The 20,597-nt window shown below is 39.9% G+C and overlaps 1 protein-coding gene across 1 annotated transcript; it reads left to right on the forward strand.

Annotated features, from left to right (window-relative positions):
* The first annotated feature begins 12,104 nt into the window (after window positions 1-12,104).
* Window positions 12,105-17,688, forward strand: LOC122235271. The gene is given in 7 exon segments (XM_042973950.1): window positions 12,105-12,293; window positions 12,650-13,256; window positions 13,259-13,816; window positions 13,819-13,979; window positions 13,982-16,063; window positions 16,116-16,807; window positions 16,845-17,688. Coding segments are annotated over 7 exon segments (4,572 nt in total). The 3' UTR covers window positions 17,128-17,688.
* Window positions 17,689-20,597: the final 2,909 nt, after the last annotated feature.

The following is a 20,597-nucleotide window of genomic DNA, read 5'->3' on the forward strand; positions in this document are numbered from 1 at the left end:
AGGAATGAACTTGTGCTTGTGATGAGCATTGTGTGTTGTATGTAAATGTTGAATCACTAAATTGTACACCAGAAACTAATATTACACTATATGTTAACTACCTGGAATTTAAATAATTAAAAAAAAACTACTTTGCCAAAGATCAGTTGATCATATGGTTGTGAATCCATTTCTAAGTTTTCTATTCTGTTTCTTTGATCTATGTGTCTGCTTTTGTGCCAGAATCTTACTGTGATGATGACTGCAACTTTGTAATACAGTTTGAAGTCCAGAATTGTGATGTCTCCAACATTGTTTTTCTTTTTCACAATTGCTTTGGCTGTTTGTGGTCTTTGTGGTTCCATATACATTTTAGTGTTGTTTGTTCTAGCTCTGTGAAAAATGCTAGTGGTATTTTGATACGGATTGCATTAAATGTGTAAATTGCTTTGGGTAATATGAACACTTTAACAATATTGGTTTTACCAATCCATGAGCATGGAATGCTTTTCCATTTCTTTGTTTCCTCTTTAATTTCTTTCATAAGTGTTCTATAGTTTTCAGAGCACAGGTCTTTCACCTCTTTGGCTAGCTTTATGCCTAGATATCTTATTGTCTTTGGTACACTTGTAAATGAGATTGATTCCTGATATCTCTTTCTGCTGCTTCATTATTGGTGTATAGAAATGCAAATTTCTGTATATTGATTTTGTATTTTGCCATGTTACTGAATTTGTGTATCAGTTCTAGCAATTTATTTTTTACTGGAGTCTTTCAAGTTTTCTACATAATCATGTTGTCCACAAATAGTGAAAGTTTAACTTCTTCCTTGCCAATTTGGATGCCTTTTATTTCTTTTTGTTGTCTGATTGCTGAAGCTAGGACTTCCAGTATTATATTAAGAATGGTGACAGGGGCTATCCCTGTCTTGTTCTTGACCATAGAAGAAAAGCTCTCATTTTTTTCCACTAAGGATGATATTATCTGTGGGTCTTTTGTATATGGTTTTCATGATGTTGAGTTATGTTTTCTGTATCCCTACATTGTTGAGGGTTTTTATTAAGAATGGGTGCTGTACTTTGTTAAATGCCTTCTACATCTATTGAGAGGGTCCTATGGCTCTTATCCTGTCATAATGACTAATATTAACAATACAGGAGACAACAGATGTTGGTGAGAATGCAGACAAAGAGGAACCCTCTTACAATGCTGGTGGGAATGCACTCGTGCAGTCAATCTGAAAAATAGTATGGAGGTTCCTCCAAAAGTTAAAATAAAGCTACCCTATGACCCAGCAATTGCACTATTAGGCATTTACCCAAAAGACACTAAAATACTAATTTGAAGGGGCACACGTACCTCAAATGTTTTAGCAGTGTTATCAACAAAAGCAAAATTATGGAAAGAGCCCATATGTCCATTGACTGATGAGTTGATATAGAAGATGTGGTGTATATAGACATAGATGATATAGATATAGATATAGATGATATAGATATAAACATCATAAAGATAAAAACCATATATATATATATTTATATTTATATTTATATAATATATATATTGCTGCAGAGATCAAGGACCTAAGAACTAGTCAGGAAGAAATAAAAGACGCTATACCTGAGATGGAATACGAACTGGATACAGTGACAACAAGGATTGAAGAAGCAGAGGAGAGAATAGGTGAAATAGAAGATAAAATTATGGAAAATAATGAAGCAGAAAAAAAAGGGAAAGGAAATTACTATATAACAAGGGGAGACCTAGAGAACTAGGCAATCCCATGAAAAGAAACAATTATCTGTATCATAGGAGTCCCAGAAGATGTAGAGCGGGAAAAGGGGGCAGAAGGTTTATTTGAAGAAATTATACCTCAGTACTTCTTTAATCTGGGGAAGAAAACAGGCATCCAAGTCCAAGAGGCATAGAGAACTCCCCTCAAAATCAACAAAACAAGTCAACACCATGACATATCATAGTGAAACTTGAAAAATACAAAGATAAAGAGAGAATTCTGAAAGAAGCTGAGAAAATGTCCTTAATTTACAAGGGTAGACACATAAGGTTAGTAGAAGACCTATCCACTGAGACTTGACAGGTCAGAAGGAATTGGAAGGAAATATTCAATGTACTAAATGAGAAAAATGTGTAGTCAAGAATCCTTTATCTAGCGAGGCTGTCATTCAGAATAGAAGGAGACATAAAGAGTTTCTCAGACAAAAAATAAAAGGAATTCATGACACAAAATCTGCCATGCAAGAAATTTTAAGGGGAACTCTGTGAGGGAGAAAAAACAAAAAACAGAAGAAGAAGAAGAAGAAGAAGAAGAAGAAGAAGAAGAAAAATGAGAAGAGGAGGAAGAGGAGGAAGAGAAGGAGGAGGAGGAGGAGGAAGTAGAGGAGGAGGAAGAGGAACAGAGCAACAAAGGCCACAAAGGACCATAGAACATCGCTAGAAACACCAACTCTCCAGGTAACACAGTGAAACTCATTTTGGATTGTAACAAGAGATGAGGAGGAGCATTATGTCATAATTAAGGGGTAGATCCATCAAGAATATCCATCAAGAATATCTAAAAATTGTAAATATTCATGCCCCCAAATTGTGGCACCTAAAGATATAAACAAATTAGTAACAAACATAAGGAAAATCCCTTGTAATGCCACAATAGCAGGAGATGTTAATACCTCACTTATAGGAATGGACAGATCATCTAAGCAGAAAATCATCAAGGAAACAATGGCTTTGAATGACACACTGGACTAGATGGACTAAACAGATATATTCAGAACATTTTATCCTAAAACAGCAGAATACACATCCTTCTTGAGTGCACATGGAACATTCTCCAGAATAGATTCCATACTAGGTCACAAGTCATCCCTCAACAGATTACAAAAATATCAAGATCATATGATGCATATTTTCAGAACATAACATTATGAAACTTGAAACCAACCAGAAGAAAAAAAAATGGAAAACCCTCAAATACATGGAGGTTAAAGAACATCTTACAAAAAAATGAATGGGTAAACCAGAAAATTACAGAAGAATTTGAAAAAATACATGGAAGTAAATGAAACTAAAAACACAACAGTCCAAAACTTTGGGATGCTGCAAAGACAGTCTTAAGATGAAAGTACAGTGGAATTTAGGCATATCTTAAGAAGCACGAAAGGTCCTAAATACACAACTTAACCTTACACCTAAAGTAGAAAAGGAAGAGCAAATAAATCCTGAAGCCAGCAGAAGAAGGGAAATAAAGATTAGAGCAGAAAAAATGGTATACAAAGAAACTAATGGCTGGTTCTTTGAAAGAATTAACAAAATTATTAAGCTCCTAGCCAGATTTATCAAAAAGAAAACAGACCCAGCTAGGTAAAATCACAAATGAAAGAGGAAAAATAAGAACAAACAACACAGAAATGTGTACAATAATGAGAGACTATTATACAAAAAAAAAAAAAAAAAACTATACACCAACAAACTGGACAATCTGGAAGAAATGGAAAAAATCAAAGAAACTCGCACACTACCAAAACTGAAACAGATAGAGAGAAATATGAACAGGCCTATAACAAGCAAATAAATTGAATCCATTATCAAAAACCTCCCAATGAACAGGAGTCCTCGGCCAGATGGTTACCCACGGGAATTCTACCAGACATTTAAGGCAGAGATAATACCTAATTTTCAAATGTTCCAAAATATAGAAATGGAAGGAAAGCTTCCAAACTCATTCTATGAAGCCAGTATTACCTTGATTCCAAAACCAGATAAAGACCCCACTAAAAAGAATTACAGGACAATATCCCTGATGAACCGGGATGTAAAAATTCTCAACAAGATACTAACAAATTGAATTCAGCAGTACATTAAAAGAATTTTTCACCATGATCAAGTGGGATATATTCCTGGGATGCAGGGCTGGTTCAGTATTTGCAAATTAATTCACATAATGAACAACATTAATAAAAGATAGGATAAGAGCCATATGATCCTGTCAATAGATGCAGAAAAGTATTTGACAAAAATGCAGCATCCTTTCTTAATAAAAATGCTCGACAAAGTAAGGAAAGAAGAACCGTCTCTCAACATCATAAAGACCATATATGAAAGGCCTATAGCTAATATTATCCTCAACTGGGAAAATCTTAGAGCTTTCCCCCTAAGGTCAGGACCATGACAGGGCTGTGCACTCTCACCACTGTTGTTCAACATAAAACTGGAAGTCCTAGCCTCAGCAATCAGGCAACAAAATGAAATAAAATGTATATAAATTGGCAAAGAAGAAGTAAAACTTTCACTCTTCACAGATGACATGATACTGTACATGGAAAACCTGAAAGACTCCACCCAAAACCTCCTAATACTGACACATGAATTCAGCAAAGTCTCAACATATAAAATCAATGTACAGAAATCAGTCGCATTTCCATACACCAATAATGGAGCAGAAAGAGATATCAAGGAACTGATCCCGTTTACAATTGCACCAAAAAACATAAGATATCTAGGAAAAAAACCTCACCAAAGAGGTAAAAAATATGTATGCTGAAAACTATAGGAAGCTTATGAAATAAAATGAAGACATGAAAATATGGAAAAATATTCCATGCTCATGGATTGGAAGAACAAATATTGTTAAAATGTTGATACAACCCAAAGAAATCTACACATTCAATGCAATCCCTATCAAAATAACACCAGCATTCTTCACAGAGCTAGAATAAACAATCTTAAAAATTGTATGGAACCACAAAAGGTCCTGAATAGCCAAAGTCATGTTGAAAGAAAAACTGAAGCTAGAGGCATCGCAATTCCAGACTTCAAACTATATTAGAAAGCTGTAATCATCAAGAGAGTACGACACTGGCACAAAAACAGACATGTAGATCAATGAAACAGAACAGAGAATCCAGAAATGGACCCACAATTGTATGACCAACTAATCTTTGATGAAGCAGGAAAGAATATCCAATGGCAAAAAGTCTCTTTAGCTAATGGAACGAGGAAAACTAGATAGTGACATGCAGAAGAATGAAACTGGACAACTTTCTTACATGATACACAAAAATAAATTCAAAATGGATGAAAGACCTAAATGTGATACAGGAATCCATCAAAACCCTAGAGGAGAAAACAGGCAACAACCTCTTTGAACTCACCCACAGAAATTTCTTACCAGACCTATCTCTGGAGGCAAGGAAAATAAAAGCAAAAATAAACTATTCAGACCTCATCAAGATGAAAAGATTCTTCACAGTGAAGGAAACAACCAACAAAACTAAGAGTCAACCTAAGGAATGGGAGAAGGTATTTGCAAATGATGTAACGGATAAAGGGTTAGTATCCAAAATCTATTTTAAAAATACTTATCAAAGTCAACCCCCCAAAAAACAAAGAGTCAAGTGAAGAAGTGGAAGAAGACATGAATAGACACTTTTCCAAAGAAGATATGCAGATGACTAACAGACACATGAAAAACTATTCAATATCACTCATCATTGGGGACATACAAATCAAAATCACATCTCACACCTGTCAGATTGGCTGAAATTAACAACATGGAAAACAACAGATGTTGGTAAGGATGCAGAGAAAGAGGAATTATTTTGCACAGTTGATGGGAATGCAAACTGGTACAACCACTCTGGAAATCAGTATGGAGGTTCCTCAAAAAATACAAAATAGAACTAACCTATGACACAGAAATTGCACTACTATGTATTTATCCAAAGAATACAAAAATGCTGATTTGAAGGGGCACATGCACCCCAATGGTTATAGCAACACTATGAACAATAGCCAAATTATGGAAAGAGCCCAAATGTCCATTGACTGATGAATGTATAAAGAATATGTGGTGGGGCGCCTGGGTGGCTCAGTCAGTTAAGCATCCAACTTCGGCTCAGGTCATGATCTCGCGGTCCGTGAGTTCAAGCCCCGCATCAGGCTCTGTGCTGACTGCTCAGAGCCTGGAGCCTGTTTCGGATTCTGTGTCTCCCTCTCTCTCTGCCCCTCCCCCATTCATGCTCTGTCTCTCTCTGTCTCAAAAATAAATAAACGTTAAAAAAATTTAAAAAAAGAATATGTGAGATATATATATATATATATATATATATATATATATATATAATATTACTTGATGACCAAAAAGAATGAAATCTTGCCATTTACATCAATGTGGATGGAAATAGAGTGTATTATGCTAAGTGAAATAAGTCAATCAGAGAAAGACAAATATCATATGGTTTCACTCATATGTGGAATTTAAGAAACAAAATAGATGAGCACAGAGGAAGGGGAAGAAGAATAAAATAACATAAAAACAAAGAGGGAGGCAAACAATCAGAGATTTTAAATACAGAGAATAAACTGAGGGTTGCTGAGGGGGAGATGGTGGGTGGATGGCCTAAATGGATGATGGGAATTAAGGAGGGCACTTAATGGAATGAGCACTGAGTGTTATAGGTAAGTAAGGAATCACTAAATTCTACTCCTGAAACCAATACTACACGGTACATTAACTAACATCAATTAAAATACATAGACACATGCATACATACATACATACATACATTCTCTATGAAAAAAATACATTCCATGCTTATGGCTTGGAAGAACAAATACTGTTAAAATGTCTATGCTACCCAAAGGATTTTGCACATTTAATGCAATCAGTATAAAAATACCAACAGCATTTTCACAGACTAGAATAATACTGAAATTTGTATTAAACCACAAAAGATCCCAAATATCCAAAGAAATCTTGAAAAACAAGGACAAAACTGGAAGTATCACAATCCCAGATTTCAAGATATACTCTAAAGCCGTCATAATCAAAACAGTATAGTACTGGCAAAAAAAAAATTGGAACTTAGGTAAATAGAACACAATATAGAGTCCTAAAATATACCCAGGATTATATGGTCAATTAATCCGTGACAGAGGCAAGAATATACAATGAGAAAATTACAGTCTCTTCAACAAACTGTGTTGGGAAACCTGGAAAGCTACATGCAAAAGAATGAAATGGAACCATTTTCTCTCGCCATATACAAAAACAAACTCAAAATGGATTGGGGACCTAAATGTGATAATTGAAACCATAAAATTCCTGGGAAATAAAGAGGCAGTAATTTCTTTAACATTGGCTGTAGCAACTTTTTTCTAGACATGTCTCCTAAACAATGGAAACAAACAAAAAAAAAATTAAACTATTGGGACTACACCATAATGAACGTCTTTGTACAGCAAAGGAAATGTCAACAAAATAGAAAGACAATGTTTGAAATAGAGAAAGATATTTGCGAATGATATATGTGATTAGAGGTTAATTTTCAAATGTATTAAGAACTTATACAACTCAACATTATAAAAACACATAGTGCAATTTAAAACATGGGCAGTGGGGTGCCTGGGTGGCTCAATCAGTTAAGTGTTCAACACTCGGTTTTGGCTCAGGTTATGATCTCATGGTTCATGAATTTGAGCCCAACATCAGGCTCTGTGCTGACAATGCAGAGTCTGCTTTGGTTTCTCCCTCTCTCTGCCCCTCCCCCCTCTACCTCTGAATAAATAAATAAACTTTAAAAAATAGTATAAAACATGAGCAGAAGACATGTGTCCCCAGTACACAACCTAACCCTACACCTAAAGGAGATAGAAAAGGAAGAGCAAATAAAACCTAAAGCCAGCAGGTGAAGGGAAATAAAGATTAGAGAAGAAATAAATTATATACAAACAAACAACAACAAAAACCCACAGTAGAACAAATCAAATAAACTAAGAGTTGGTTCTTTGAAAGAATTAACATAATTGATAAACTCCTAGACAGACTTCTCAAAAAGAAAAGAGAAATGACCCAAATAGTTAAAATCATGAACAAAAGAGAAGGGATCACAACCAACACCACAGAATTACAATTTTAAAACAATACTATGAAAATCATATGCCAACAAATTGGGCAATTTAAAACATGGGCAGAAGACATGAATAGACATTTTCCCAAACAGATAAATAGATAGCCAACAAACACATGAAAAGATGCTCAACAGTAAAAATCATTAGGTAAATGCAAATCAAAACCACAATGAGATATGATCTCACACCTGTCAGAATAGCTAAAATGAAAAGCACAAGAATTAAACAGTGTTATATTGGTTTCTGGTATACAATATAGTAATTAAACAATTTTATACAATACTCAGTGCTCATCATGGTAAATGCACTCTTTATCCCCTTCAACTATTTCACCATATATTAATTATACTGGAATTTAAAATATAAATTAAAAAATTTAGAAGGAACCCTTGTGCACTGTTGGTGGGAATGCAAGCTGGCACCACCATTGTTGAAAGAGTATGGAGGTTTCTCACGAAATTAAAAATAGAATTATTATATGACCCCATATTTCCACTACCAGATATTTACCCAAAGAAAATTAAAACACTAATTCAAAAAGATACATGCACCCCTATATTTGTTGAGCATTATTTACAAAATCCAAGATATGGAAACAACCCAAGTGTCTACCCATAAAGCAATAAATAAAGAACTGTATACACACACACACACACACACACACACACATATACATACACATACAGTGTAACATTACACAGGCATAGAAAAGAACAAAATATTGCCATTTACAACAACATGGATGGATCTAGGGGTTATAATGCTGAGTGAAATAAGTCAGAGAAAGATGAATACTATATAATTTTACTTATGTATGGAATTTACAAAATAAAACGAAGAAAGAAAAACAAACAAAAAACCCAGTCTCTTAAATATAAAGAACAAAATGGGGGTTGCCTGAGGGGACATGGATGAGAGGATGGATGAAATAGGTGAAAGGGATTAAAAGTACACTTATGGTGTCAAACACTGGGAAATGTATAGAATTGTTGAATTGCTATATTGTACACCTACACTAATATAACTCTGTATGTTAATTATACTTCAATTTAAAAATAAATATATAAAATAAATAAAATAGAAAGATCTAAAATAAGCAACCCAACTTTACACCTCAAGAAACTAGAAAAAGAAGAACAAATTAAATACCAAGTTGGCTGAAAAAAGGAAATAAAAGGATCAGAGCAGAAAAAAATGAAATAGGTACCAGAAAAATAACAGAAAGGATCAATAAAACCAAGAGGTGATTTTTTTGGATATTAACAAAGTTGACAGAACTTTAGCTAGATGAACTATAAAAAAGAAAGAAGACTGGAATAAATAAAATTATATTTGAAAAAGGAGATATCACACAGATACTACCAAATACATAGGATTATAAAAAGCTACTATGAACAATTACATGTCAACAAAGTAGATAATCTAGAAGAAATGTGTGAATTCCTGGAAAGATACAATTTACTAAGACTGAATTAGGAAAAAATAGTAAGTCTAAATAGACCAATAACATGTAAAAAGACTGAATCAGTAATAAAAGAAAACTCCCAATACATAAATATTCAGGATCAGATGGCTTTATTGGAAAATTATACCAAAATTTAAAGAATTCATGTCAATTACTTTCAAACTTTTTCAAAAAATTGAAGAGGAGGGAACACTCCTAAAATCATTCTACAAGGTCAGCATTACCATGATATCAAAGCCAGATAAGGACACTACAAGAAAAGAAAACTCTAATAGGCCACTACCTTGATGAATATGGATGCAAAAATTATGAACAAAAAATAGCAAACCGAATTCAAGAACACATTAAAAGGCTTATAAACCATGAATATGTGGGATTTATCTCTGGGATGCAAACATGGTTCAACATATGCAAATCAATAAATATTATACATCACATTAATAGATGAAAAAAATCACATTACCATTGTAATAGATACAGAAAAAAAACATTTGAGGAAATAAATCTTTTCGTGTTAAAACCCTTAACAAATTGTTTATAGAAAGAACATATTCAAATAATAAAGGCTATCTACAACAAACCCACAGGTAACATTATACACAATGGTAAAAGATTGAAATCTTTTTCTCTAAGAACAAAACAAGAATGCCCTCTCTCACCAGTCTTATTCCACATAGTATTGGAAGTCTTAGCTAGAGCAACAAAGCAAGAGAAATAAATAAAAGACATCAAAATTAGAAAGGAAAAAGTAAAAAAATGGTAACTATCTGCAGGTGATATGATTTTGTATATAGAAAATCCCAAATACTCAACCGAAAAACTGTTGGAACTAATCAACAAATTTCAGTGAAGTTGCAGAATATAAGATCAATGCAGAATTCAGTTGCAATTCTACACACTTAACAATGAAATATCTGAAAAGGAAACAAAGAAAGCTTTTCTATTCACAATAGCATTGAAAACAATAAAACATCTAGAGATACTTTTAATCAAGGAGGTGAAAGATCTGTACAGTAAAAGCTACAAGATGTTGCTGAAAGAAAACTAAGAAGACACACAAATGGAAAGATATTCCATGTGAAAGGAACAGCTTTGAATCCAAATGACAGCCCTGCCTTAGTTTAAAGCTAGGTTCTCTTTTCTGCTTATTATGGATCTTTGATAAGAAATACAATTGCTGAGAAGTCTGTTTTGCTTGCTGTTTGCTATGAGCATTGTGAGACCTTTCCTGATTGTAACCCGCGTAAAATGGGCTGTAAAACTTCCTAAATGTAGTCTGATATGTAATAAAATGAGTAATTGTATACAAACTAACCGGCATTTCTCGCTTCTGTAAACCTGCTTGCTTAGCACATTCCTCACCTACCCCCTTCCCCCTTTCTTCCTCCCGCCACAAGTAAAAACCTCCCCTGTGCTATTTGTCTCTGTCTATAAAAACGCTATACCAACCCTAATCGTGGCCTCTTGTGTCACCGGCGACGAGTGCGCAGAGGACCAGGTTCGAACCTGCAATAAACGACCCTTGCCGCTTGGCTTTGACTTACGACTCTGGTGGTCTTTTGTGGGAGGTTTTGGAACTTCAGGCATTACATTTGGAGGTCCCACCGAGATCTCCCCCGAGCCCACCAGACTTCTGGTCAACGGGTCGTATTTGATTCCGATCGGTAAGTAAGCCGGCTCTAACGTTCTTCCTTTTCTCTCTGATCTGTGTTTCTTCTCTGGAGAACCGGTTCTGTCTGGAAGCTGGTGTGACCCTGGCGGACGCGCTATAGGGCACCCGGCCGGGGTCAGTTGGAGACGTCCACTGACATCTGGGGGCCTTCTTGGCCCATCTGGGGGCCTTCTTGGCCCATCTGGGGACCTTCTTGGTCCATCAGGGGACCTTCCTGGTCCATCGGGGGGCCTTTTTGGCCCATCAGGATTCTTTTCTGTGGGCTGCTTATGCCCAACGCGCCTGCGAACTAAATACTTTCATTTTCTCTATAAACTTCCAGAGTGCTAAGAAATATCTTTCGGCGTCTAAAAGAAAAAACCATCTAGGCATGCCAATTGTTACCCGTATTTTGATGTGATGTGTGTCTGTGTGTCTGTCTGTTAAATCGACTGGAATGATTGCTGGGAGTCAGGGGCACGCGCCTGACTTACCCTATGTGTAGTCCCACGGCATAAGCTACGGGATTCGAGTGGGCTCTAACCCGATTTCCGCGGTGATCCTCATACGGCTTAAGGCGGTCAAAATTTATTTTGATCCAAGCAGGGGGTTTATACCTGCCCGCCCATGCTAAGAGGCGCCTAAGTTCCCGCGAGGGACGCGGACGGGCGAGTACGCGAGTGCTTCTATGTCAGTCTAAATGTATTGTCACCCCTGGGCCCTTGTAATAACCGCTGTCCTAGCCATAACCCTTTCTGTTGGGCTGGCCGAGACGGCCCCAGAAAGTTGAAACCACTGTCAGAGATTCTTGTTGGCTCTTGTTTTTCTTTCGTGCGTCGGATGTTTTATTGGAATTAAGTGTTTTTTCGGCTGATCAGAATTAATTATTCCATCCTTTGTTCCTCTTACCTCCTTCCTCAGCTGCCTGCGGCTTTCCCTCCCGCCCCTCCGCCCGGGGCCCAGCCAGGCCGCCAGGGGTCTCACCCTCGGAGGTCGCCTGTGCGAACTCCATCGCTGATTTCACCGCTTCAGGGCCCCCTCCATGCCGCCCCCTTCTCTTCTCCTCTTCCTCAGAATCATAACATGGGCCAAACGCAGAGCACCCCTCTCTCCCTCCTTCTCGCCAACTTCAGGGACGTAAAAGCTAGAGGACATAACTTAAGCCTAGACATTCGCAAAAGGAAGTTGATCACCTATTGCCGCTCTGAATGGCCCACCTTTGGGGTCAATTGGCCTACAGAGGGAACCTTCTGCCTCCCTGTGGTCCTTAAAGTAAAATAAAAAATTTTCCTACCAGGGAAAGAAGGTCACTCGGATCAGATTCCCTATATTCTGGTGTGGCAAGATTTAGTAGAAAACCCACCTCCTTGGATGGCCTCTTCCTTAATAGCAGAGTTATGCCAAATCCTAGCGGCTAAACCTATCAACCCTCCCAAGCCGCCAACTCCAACTGCACCCCCTGTTCTCCCCGACAACCAAGATTTACTTTCCCTTGACCCTCCCCCTTACCAGGTTCCTCCTTTTATTCCGCAAGCTGCCCCTATCCCTGCTGCGCCGGCAGAGCCTCCCGTAGCCCAGCCCATAGGAGAACTAGAGAATAGGGAGGCTCAACCCACGCCCAAGCCTAGTGGGGGCAAAGTCCAAGGGCCGCCGGACATACCCGTAGGCGGGCCCCACATGAGCCAGGACTCCACCTTCCTGACTCCACCGTAGCTTTACCCTTACGGGAAATAGGGCCTCCCGATGAGACGGGGAACCCCCGACTTCAATACTGGCCCTTCTCTACCAGTGATCTATATAACTGGAAAACCCAGAATGCCTGATTTTCTGACAACCCTAAAGATTTAATAAGTCTCTTAGACAGCGTTATGTTTACCCACCAACCCACCTGGGATGATTGTCAGCAGCTCCTCCGAATCCTGTTCACCACCGAGGAGCGAGAAAGAATTCAATTGGAAGCAAGAAAGCTGGTTCCTGGAGATGACGGCCAACCCCCTGCTAACCTTGATCTCATTAATGCAGCTTTTCCCTTGACCTGACCCCCACAGGATGGCTGGGACTACAACAAGGCAGAAGGTAGGGGACGGCTACGCATTTATCGCCAGACTCTAATGGTGGGTCTCCGGGCTGCTGCACGCAAGCCCACTAATTTGGCAAAAGTGTATTCAGTGATACAAGGTAAGACAGAGAGCCCTGTCGCTTATTTAGAAAGATTAATGGAAACCTTCAGACAGTATACCCTCATGAACCCCGAGGCCCCCGAAAATCAAGCGCTGTTGTAATGGCCTTTGTAAATCAGGCAGCCACTGATATTAAAAAGAAACTCCAGAAACTAGAGGACCTGGAGGGAAAACAGATTCAGGACTTACTCTGCATTGCCCAGCGCGTCCTTAATAATAGAGAGACTCCAGAGGACAGGCAACTTAAAGCCACCGAGAAAATGACCAAAGTCCTGGCCGCTGTTGTCCAAAAGCCCCTGGATAAACAAAAGCCCCTAGATAAGGACCAATGTGCCTATTGCAAAGAAAAAGGCCATTGGGCCCGAGAATGCCCTAGAAAGAAAAAGCCACGTCATGATCAAAAACCGTGGCAGCCACAAACCACACCCGCCCTCTTCACTCAAGATGCAGAATAGGGGGGACGGGGTTCGGATCCCCTCCCCGAACCTAGGGTAACGCTACAAGTGGAGGGGAACCCAGTTCAATTTCTAGTTGACACAAGAGCACAACATTTGGTCTTGATCAGGCCCCATGGAAAAATTTCTCAAAAATCTTCCTGGGTCCAAGGGGCTACCGGAATAAAAAATATCCCTGGACCACCCAGAGGACTGTGGACCTAGGAAATGGAAAGGTCACCCATTCCTTCCTAGTCATCCCCGACAGCCCATGCCCCTTATTAAAAAGAGACTTACTCACTAAAATGGGGGCCCAAATTCATTTTACGCCAGGGGCCCCCAAGTGACTGGCCCTCACAACCAACCCATTACCACACTTACTCTAAGATTAGAAGATGAATATCGACTCCACCAGGGGCCACCCTCACAAAGTCAAAACATAGAGCCCTGGCTCCAACAGTTTCCAGGAGCATGGGCTGAAACCGGGGGTATGGGGTTGGCTAAACATCACCCAGCTCTATTCATAGAGCTGAAACTGGGGGCAGATCCAGTTCGGGTCCGACAATACCCGATGTCAATGGAGGCCAGAAATGGCATCACGCCACATATCCGTCGCCCCCTAGACTTAGGCATCTTGCGTCCCTGCCATTCAGCCTGGAGCACCCCCCTGCTGCCTGTACGAAAACCTAACAGTGCGGACTATCGTCCAGTACAAGATCTGAGAGAAGTTAACTGCCGAGTCATGGACATACACCCAACAGTACCCAACCCCTATACCCTCCTAAGTGCCCTCAGCCCAGAAAGACAATGGTATACTGTCCTTGATTTAAAAGATGCTTTTTTCAGCCTGCCTCTGGCCCCCAAAAGTCAAGAGCTCTTTGCCTTCGAGTGGTCCAATCCTGAGAGAGGCATAAATGGGCAACTCACCTGGACCCGGCTCCCCCAAGGATTTAAAAACTCACCCACCTTGTTCGAGGAGGCACTTCATGAGGATCTGGGTGAGTACCGGAATCAAAACCCCAAAGTGACTCTCTTGCAGTACGTTGACGATCTTTTAATCGCCGCTGAGACTGCCGAAGCTTGCTTGCAAGGCACCAGGAACCTCCTCCGGACACTTGGTGCCCTGGGGTACCGGGCTTCAGCAAAGAAAGCCCAAATTTGCAGACCCGAGGTAACCTACTTGGGGTATCTGTTAAGAGAAGGCCAACGATGGCTCACTGATGCACGGAAGGAAACCGTCCTCTGCATCCCCCAACCCACAACGTAAAGGCAGGTAAGAGAATTCCTGGGATCGGCCGGGTTCTGCCGCTTGTGGATACCTCGGTTCGCCGAGATAGCTAAGCCTCTTTACCTGGTCACCCGAGAACAGGCGCCCTTTGAGTGGACAGAGAAAACTGAGCAGGCTTTCCAGCAAATCAAACTCGCCCTATTGTCGGCGCCAGCCTTAGGGCTCCCCGATGTCTCCAAACCCTTTCATCTCTTCGTAGATGAAAAGAAGGGGGTAGCCAAAGCAGTGCTAACGCAACTCCTTGGTCCATGGCCCAGGCCCATTGCCTATCTTTCAAAAAGACTAGACCCAGTAGCGGCTGGCTGGCCCCCTTGCCTCCGTATGACCGCTGCTACAGCTCTAATGGTAAAGGATGCTGATAAGTTAACTATGGGACAAGAGTTACATGTTACAACCCCTCATGCCATCGAGGGAGTCCTCAAACAACCTCCTGACCGATGGATAAGTAACGCCCGACTGGTTCACTACCAGGGACTATTATTAAATCCCCTCAGAATCATTTATGCTCCCCCCCAAACACTAAACCCTGCCTCCCTGTTACCAGACCCGGACTTGGATACCCCCCTCCATGACTGCGCTGAGATATTGGCACAGGTTCATGGAGTTCAGGAAGATTTACAGGATCACCCGCTGCCAGACGCCGAGGTTACCTGGTTCACTGACGGCAGCAGCTTTGTACATCAAGGTCAAAGGTACGCGGGGGCAGCAGTCACAACTGAAACTGAGACTGTTTGGGCAGAGCCTTTGCCAGCTGGCACCTCTGCCCAACGAGCTGAACTTGTGGCCTTAACCAAGGCACTGACTTTGGGAAAAGACAAGAAACTAAACGTGTATACCGATAGCAGATATGCTTTTGCTACGGCCCACATACATGGAGCTATATACAGAGAGAGGGGACTGTTAACTGCAGAGGGGAAAACTATCAAAAACAAAGAAGAAATATTGGCTCTTTTAAAGGCACTCTGGCTGCCTAAACGACTAGCCATCATACATTGCCCAGGCCACCAAAAACCGGTCACACCGGTGGCCAGAGGAAATAATTTGGCTGACCAGGTGGCCCGAGAGGCCGCCTTACAGGTGGACTGTGCTTTAATGACCACCCTACCAGACCCCGGTTCAGCTAGTTTACCAGAAAATCCCGCCTACACTAAAAAAAGACCTAAACTGGACCCAAAAATTACCTTTAACTCAGTGCCTTAACGGATGGTGGAGAGCAGCAGACTGTAGCATAATCCTCCCAGAAAAAATGAAAAATAAAGTCTTATCCAAGATGCACCGAGCCACTCATATGGGCACAAGAAAAATGCAAGACTTAATAATAGTTACTAGCTGTAAAGCTTGTCAATTAACTAACGCCGCCAACCACGGGAAAAACCCTGGCTCCAGAACCCGCGGAACCAGGCCAGGAGCCTATTGGGAAGTAGACTTCACCGAGGTAAAGCCTGGAAAATATGGATATAAATATTTGTTAGTGTTTATAGATACCTTTTCAGGATGGACAGAGGCCTTCCCCACCAAGCATGAGACTGCGCAGGTAGTAGCAAAAAAAATGTTAGAAGACATCATACCCAGGTACGGATTCCCTACCCTAATAGGATCAGACAACGGACCAGCATTCATTTCAAAGGTAATACAAGGGATAGCGCAGTTTATTGGGGCTGATTGGAAACTACATTGTGCATATAGACCCCAAAGCTCAGGACAGGTAGAAAAAATAAATAAAACTCTAAAAGAGACCTTAACTAAATTGACCATAGAGACTGGCGCTAATTGGGTAGTCTTACTCCCCTACGCTCTGTTCAGGGTGCAGAACTCCCCTTACAAACTGGGATTAACCCCCTTTGAAATCATGTATGGAGTGCCCCCCCCCCATAATTCCCAACCTACAGTCTAATGTGTTAACTGAATTTGATGATCATAAACTTCTTATTTGCCTGAGGGAACTCCAGCACACCCACCAGGAAGTTTGGCCCAGATTGAGAGCCATTTATGAGAATGGGCCCCCTCCTGAGCCGCATCACTACCGACCCGGAGATTGGGTAGATTGGGTATACGTGTGGAGACACAAGCAAGAGACCCTCCAACCACGGTGAAAGGGACCCTACATTGTGATCCTAACCACACCCACTGCTCTCAAAGTAGAGGGGATTGCTACCTGGATCCATTACACCCACGCCCGACCAGCTGATTCCTTTGCGGTTTGAGAAGACTTCGTGCTGGAAGCCAACACTGCCTGGACGGTTGACCAGAGTAAGACCCATCCTTTAAAATTGACTCTGCGTCGAAAACCTGACCCCGAAAACCGGCTGAGACCAAAGGCCTGGGTGTCCCATACCAAGACTGTTGTTGCAGCTCTGGACCCACAATGATCGGAGGAACACTCATTAGCGTGCTCCTGTTCACCTCCTATGGACTCATAAGTATTGCAGGCAACCCCCACATACCCTATACTTTAACTTGGGAGGTTTCTAATTTAAAAACCCAGAAAGTCTATAATACTATCCTTCTCTCCACTTTACTCGGGCCTCTGGCCATTCTACTTCTCGCTCTCACATTAGACCTCTGCATCATAAACAAAATTATTAATTTTGTCCAAGACAGGTTCAATGCTGTACAATTAATGGTCTTAGTACCAACCGCTCGAGACATTACAAATAGAAAACTGAAGATCCAAGATTGGCTCTTTAGGCACAAGGAAAAGGGGGGAATGAAAGGAACAGCTTTGAATCCAAATGACAGCCCTGCCTTAGTTTAAAGCTAGGTTCTCTTTTCTGCTTATTATGGATCTTTGATAAGAAATACAATTGCTGAGAAGTCTGTTTTGCTTGCTGTTTGCTATGAGCATTGTGAGACCTTTCCTGATTGTAACCCGCGTAAAATGGGCTGTAAAACTTCCTAAATGTAGTCTGATATGTAATAAAATGAGTAATTGTATACAAACTAACCGGCATTTCTCGCTTCTGTAAACCTGCTTGCTTAGCACATTCCTCACCTACCCCCTTCCCCCTTTCTTCCTCCCGCCACAAGTAAAAACCTCCCCTGTGCTATTTGTCTCTGTCTATAAAAACGCTATACCAACCCTAATCGTGGCCTCTTGTGTCACCGGCGACGAGTGCGCAGAGGACCAGGTTCGAACCTGCAATAAACGACCCTTGCCGCTTGGCTTTGACTTACGACTCTGGTGGTCTTTTGTGGGAGGTTTTGGAACTTCAGGCATTACACATGTATATAGAATGAAAGAATTAATATTGTTAAAATGTTTATGCCACCGAATATCATCTACAGAGTCAATGACATCCCCATCAAAATACCAGTAATACTCTAGAAATAGAATAAAACAATCCTATAATTTGTATGGAATCAAAGAAACCCCACAATAGCTAAAGCAATCCTGAGAAAAAAGAACAATGCCAGAGGTATCACACTTCCTTATTTCAAATTATATGATGAAGCTATAGTAATAAAATCAGTACAGTATTTTCATAAAAATAGACACATAGGTCAATGGAACAGAATATAGAGGCCAAAATTAAAGCCTTGTATATATGGCCAACTAATATTTGACAAGGAAGCCAAGAAAATGCAATGGGGAAAGGATAGTCTCTTCAGAAAATGGTGCAAAACAAATGAAATTGAATCCCTATCTTACCCCACTCACAAGAATTTACTTGAAATGGAATAAAGACTTGAGCAAAAGACCTGAAACCATAAATTTCATAGAAGAAAATGTAGGAAAGAAGCTCCTTGACATTAGTCTTGGCAATGATTATTTGATCAATACCAAAGCACAAACAACAAAAGCAAAAATCAACAAATGATACTGCATCAAGCTTAAAAGCTCTTAACAGCAAAAGAAGCAACAAAAAAGGCGATCTACTGAATGGGAGAAAAATTTTGCAAACCTTATATTGGATAAGGAGTTAATATCCAAAATGTATAAAGAACTAATACAACTCAATGACAACAAAAAAATCTAATTAAAATAGGTAGAGGAGTGCTGCTATAAACATTGGGGTACAAGTGCCCCTATGCATCAGTGCTCCTGTATCCCTTGGGTAAATTCCTAGCAGTGCTATTGCTGGGTCATAGGGTAGGTCTATTTTTAATTTTCTGAGGAACCTCCACACTGCTTTCCAGAGTGGCTGCACCAATTTGCATTCCCACCAACAGTGCAAGAGGGTTCCCGTTTCTCCAAATTATGGAAAGAGCCTAAATGTCCATCAACTGATGAATGGATAAAGAAATTGTGGTTTATATACACAATGGAGTACTACATGGCAATGAGAAAGAACGAAATATGGCCTTTTGTAGCAACATGGATGGAACTGGAGAGTGTGATGCTAAGTGAAATAAGCCATACAGAGAAAGACAGATACCATATGGTTTCACTCTTATGTGGATCCGGAGAAACTTAACAGAAACCCATGGAGGAGGGGAAGGAAAAAAAAAAAAAAAAGAGGTTAGTGTGGGAGGGAGCCAAAGCATAAGAGACTCTTAAAAACTGAGAACAAACTGATGGTTGATGGGGGGTGGGAGGGAGGGGAGGGTGGGTGATGGGTATTGAGGAGGGCACCTTTTGGGATGAGCACTGGGTGTTGTATGGAAACCAATATGACAATAAATTTCATATATTGAAAATAAAATAAAATAAAATAAAATAAAATAAAATAAAATAAAAATAGAGGAACTAAATTGACATTTTCCTAAAGACATCCGAAGTGTCAACAGGTACATAAATAGATGCTCAACATTACTAAGAATCAGGGAAATGCAAATCAAAACCACAAGATATCACCTCACACCTGTTAAAATGGTTATTATCAAGAAGACAAGAGATAACAAGTATTTGCAAGGAAGTGGGGAAAAAGAACTCTTCTACACTGTTGGTGTTAATATAAATTGGTTCAGCCATTACAAAATGCAATATTAAGGTTCCTCAAAAAATTAAAAATAGGTCAAGCACACAATCCAACAACTCAACTTCTGGGTATATAACCAAAGGAAATGAAAACAAGATATTGAAGGAATATATTCACTCCCATGTTTATTGTAGCATTATTCACAAGAGCCAAAATATGGAAACAACTTAAGTGCTTATCAGTAGGTGAACAGATACAGAAGAAATGGCATATATATATATGTATATATATGACAATCCAAAGGACCTCAACTGTTGATGAATGACAAAGAAACTGGCACATTAATACAATGTGATGTTACTCAACAATAAAGCATGCAAAAATGTAGATTAACTTCATTATGTTAAGCAAGAGGAGTCATATACAAAAGACTGCATACTGTATAATTCCATTTATATGACATTCTGGATAAAGCAATAGTATAGGAATGGTTTTCAGGGATTGGAGATGGGCAGATGTGACTACCAAGTGGCAACACATTTTTTTTTCAGTCTAAGAAATTCTACATCTTTTTTTAATGTTTATGTATTTAAGAGAAAGACAGAGAGAGAACACATGGGGGAGGGACAGAGAGAAAGGGAGCAAGATAATCCCAAGCAGGCTCCACACTGTCAGCACAGAGCCAGATGCCAGGCTCCATCCCACGAACTGTGAGATCATGACCTGAGCTGAAATCAAGAGTCAGATGCTTAACCGACTGAGTCACCCAGGTCTTTGGACCTCATGATTCTTCTGACGCAAAGGCTGTATGAAAA

Source organism: Panthera tigris, chromosome X, assembly GCF_018350195.1.
Source record: "Panthera tigris isolate Pti1 chromosome X, P.tigris_Pti1_mat1.1, whole genome shotgun sequence".
NCBI lineage: Eukaryota > Metazoa > Chordata > Mammalia > Carnivora > Felidae > Panthera > Panthera tigris.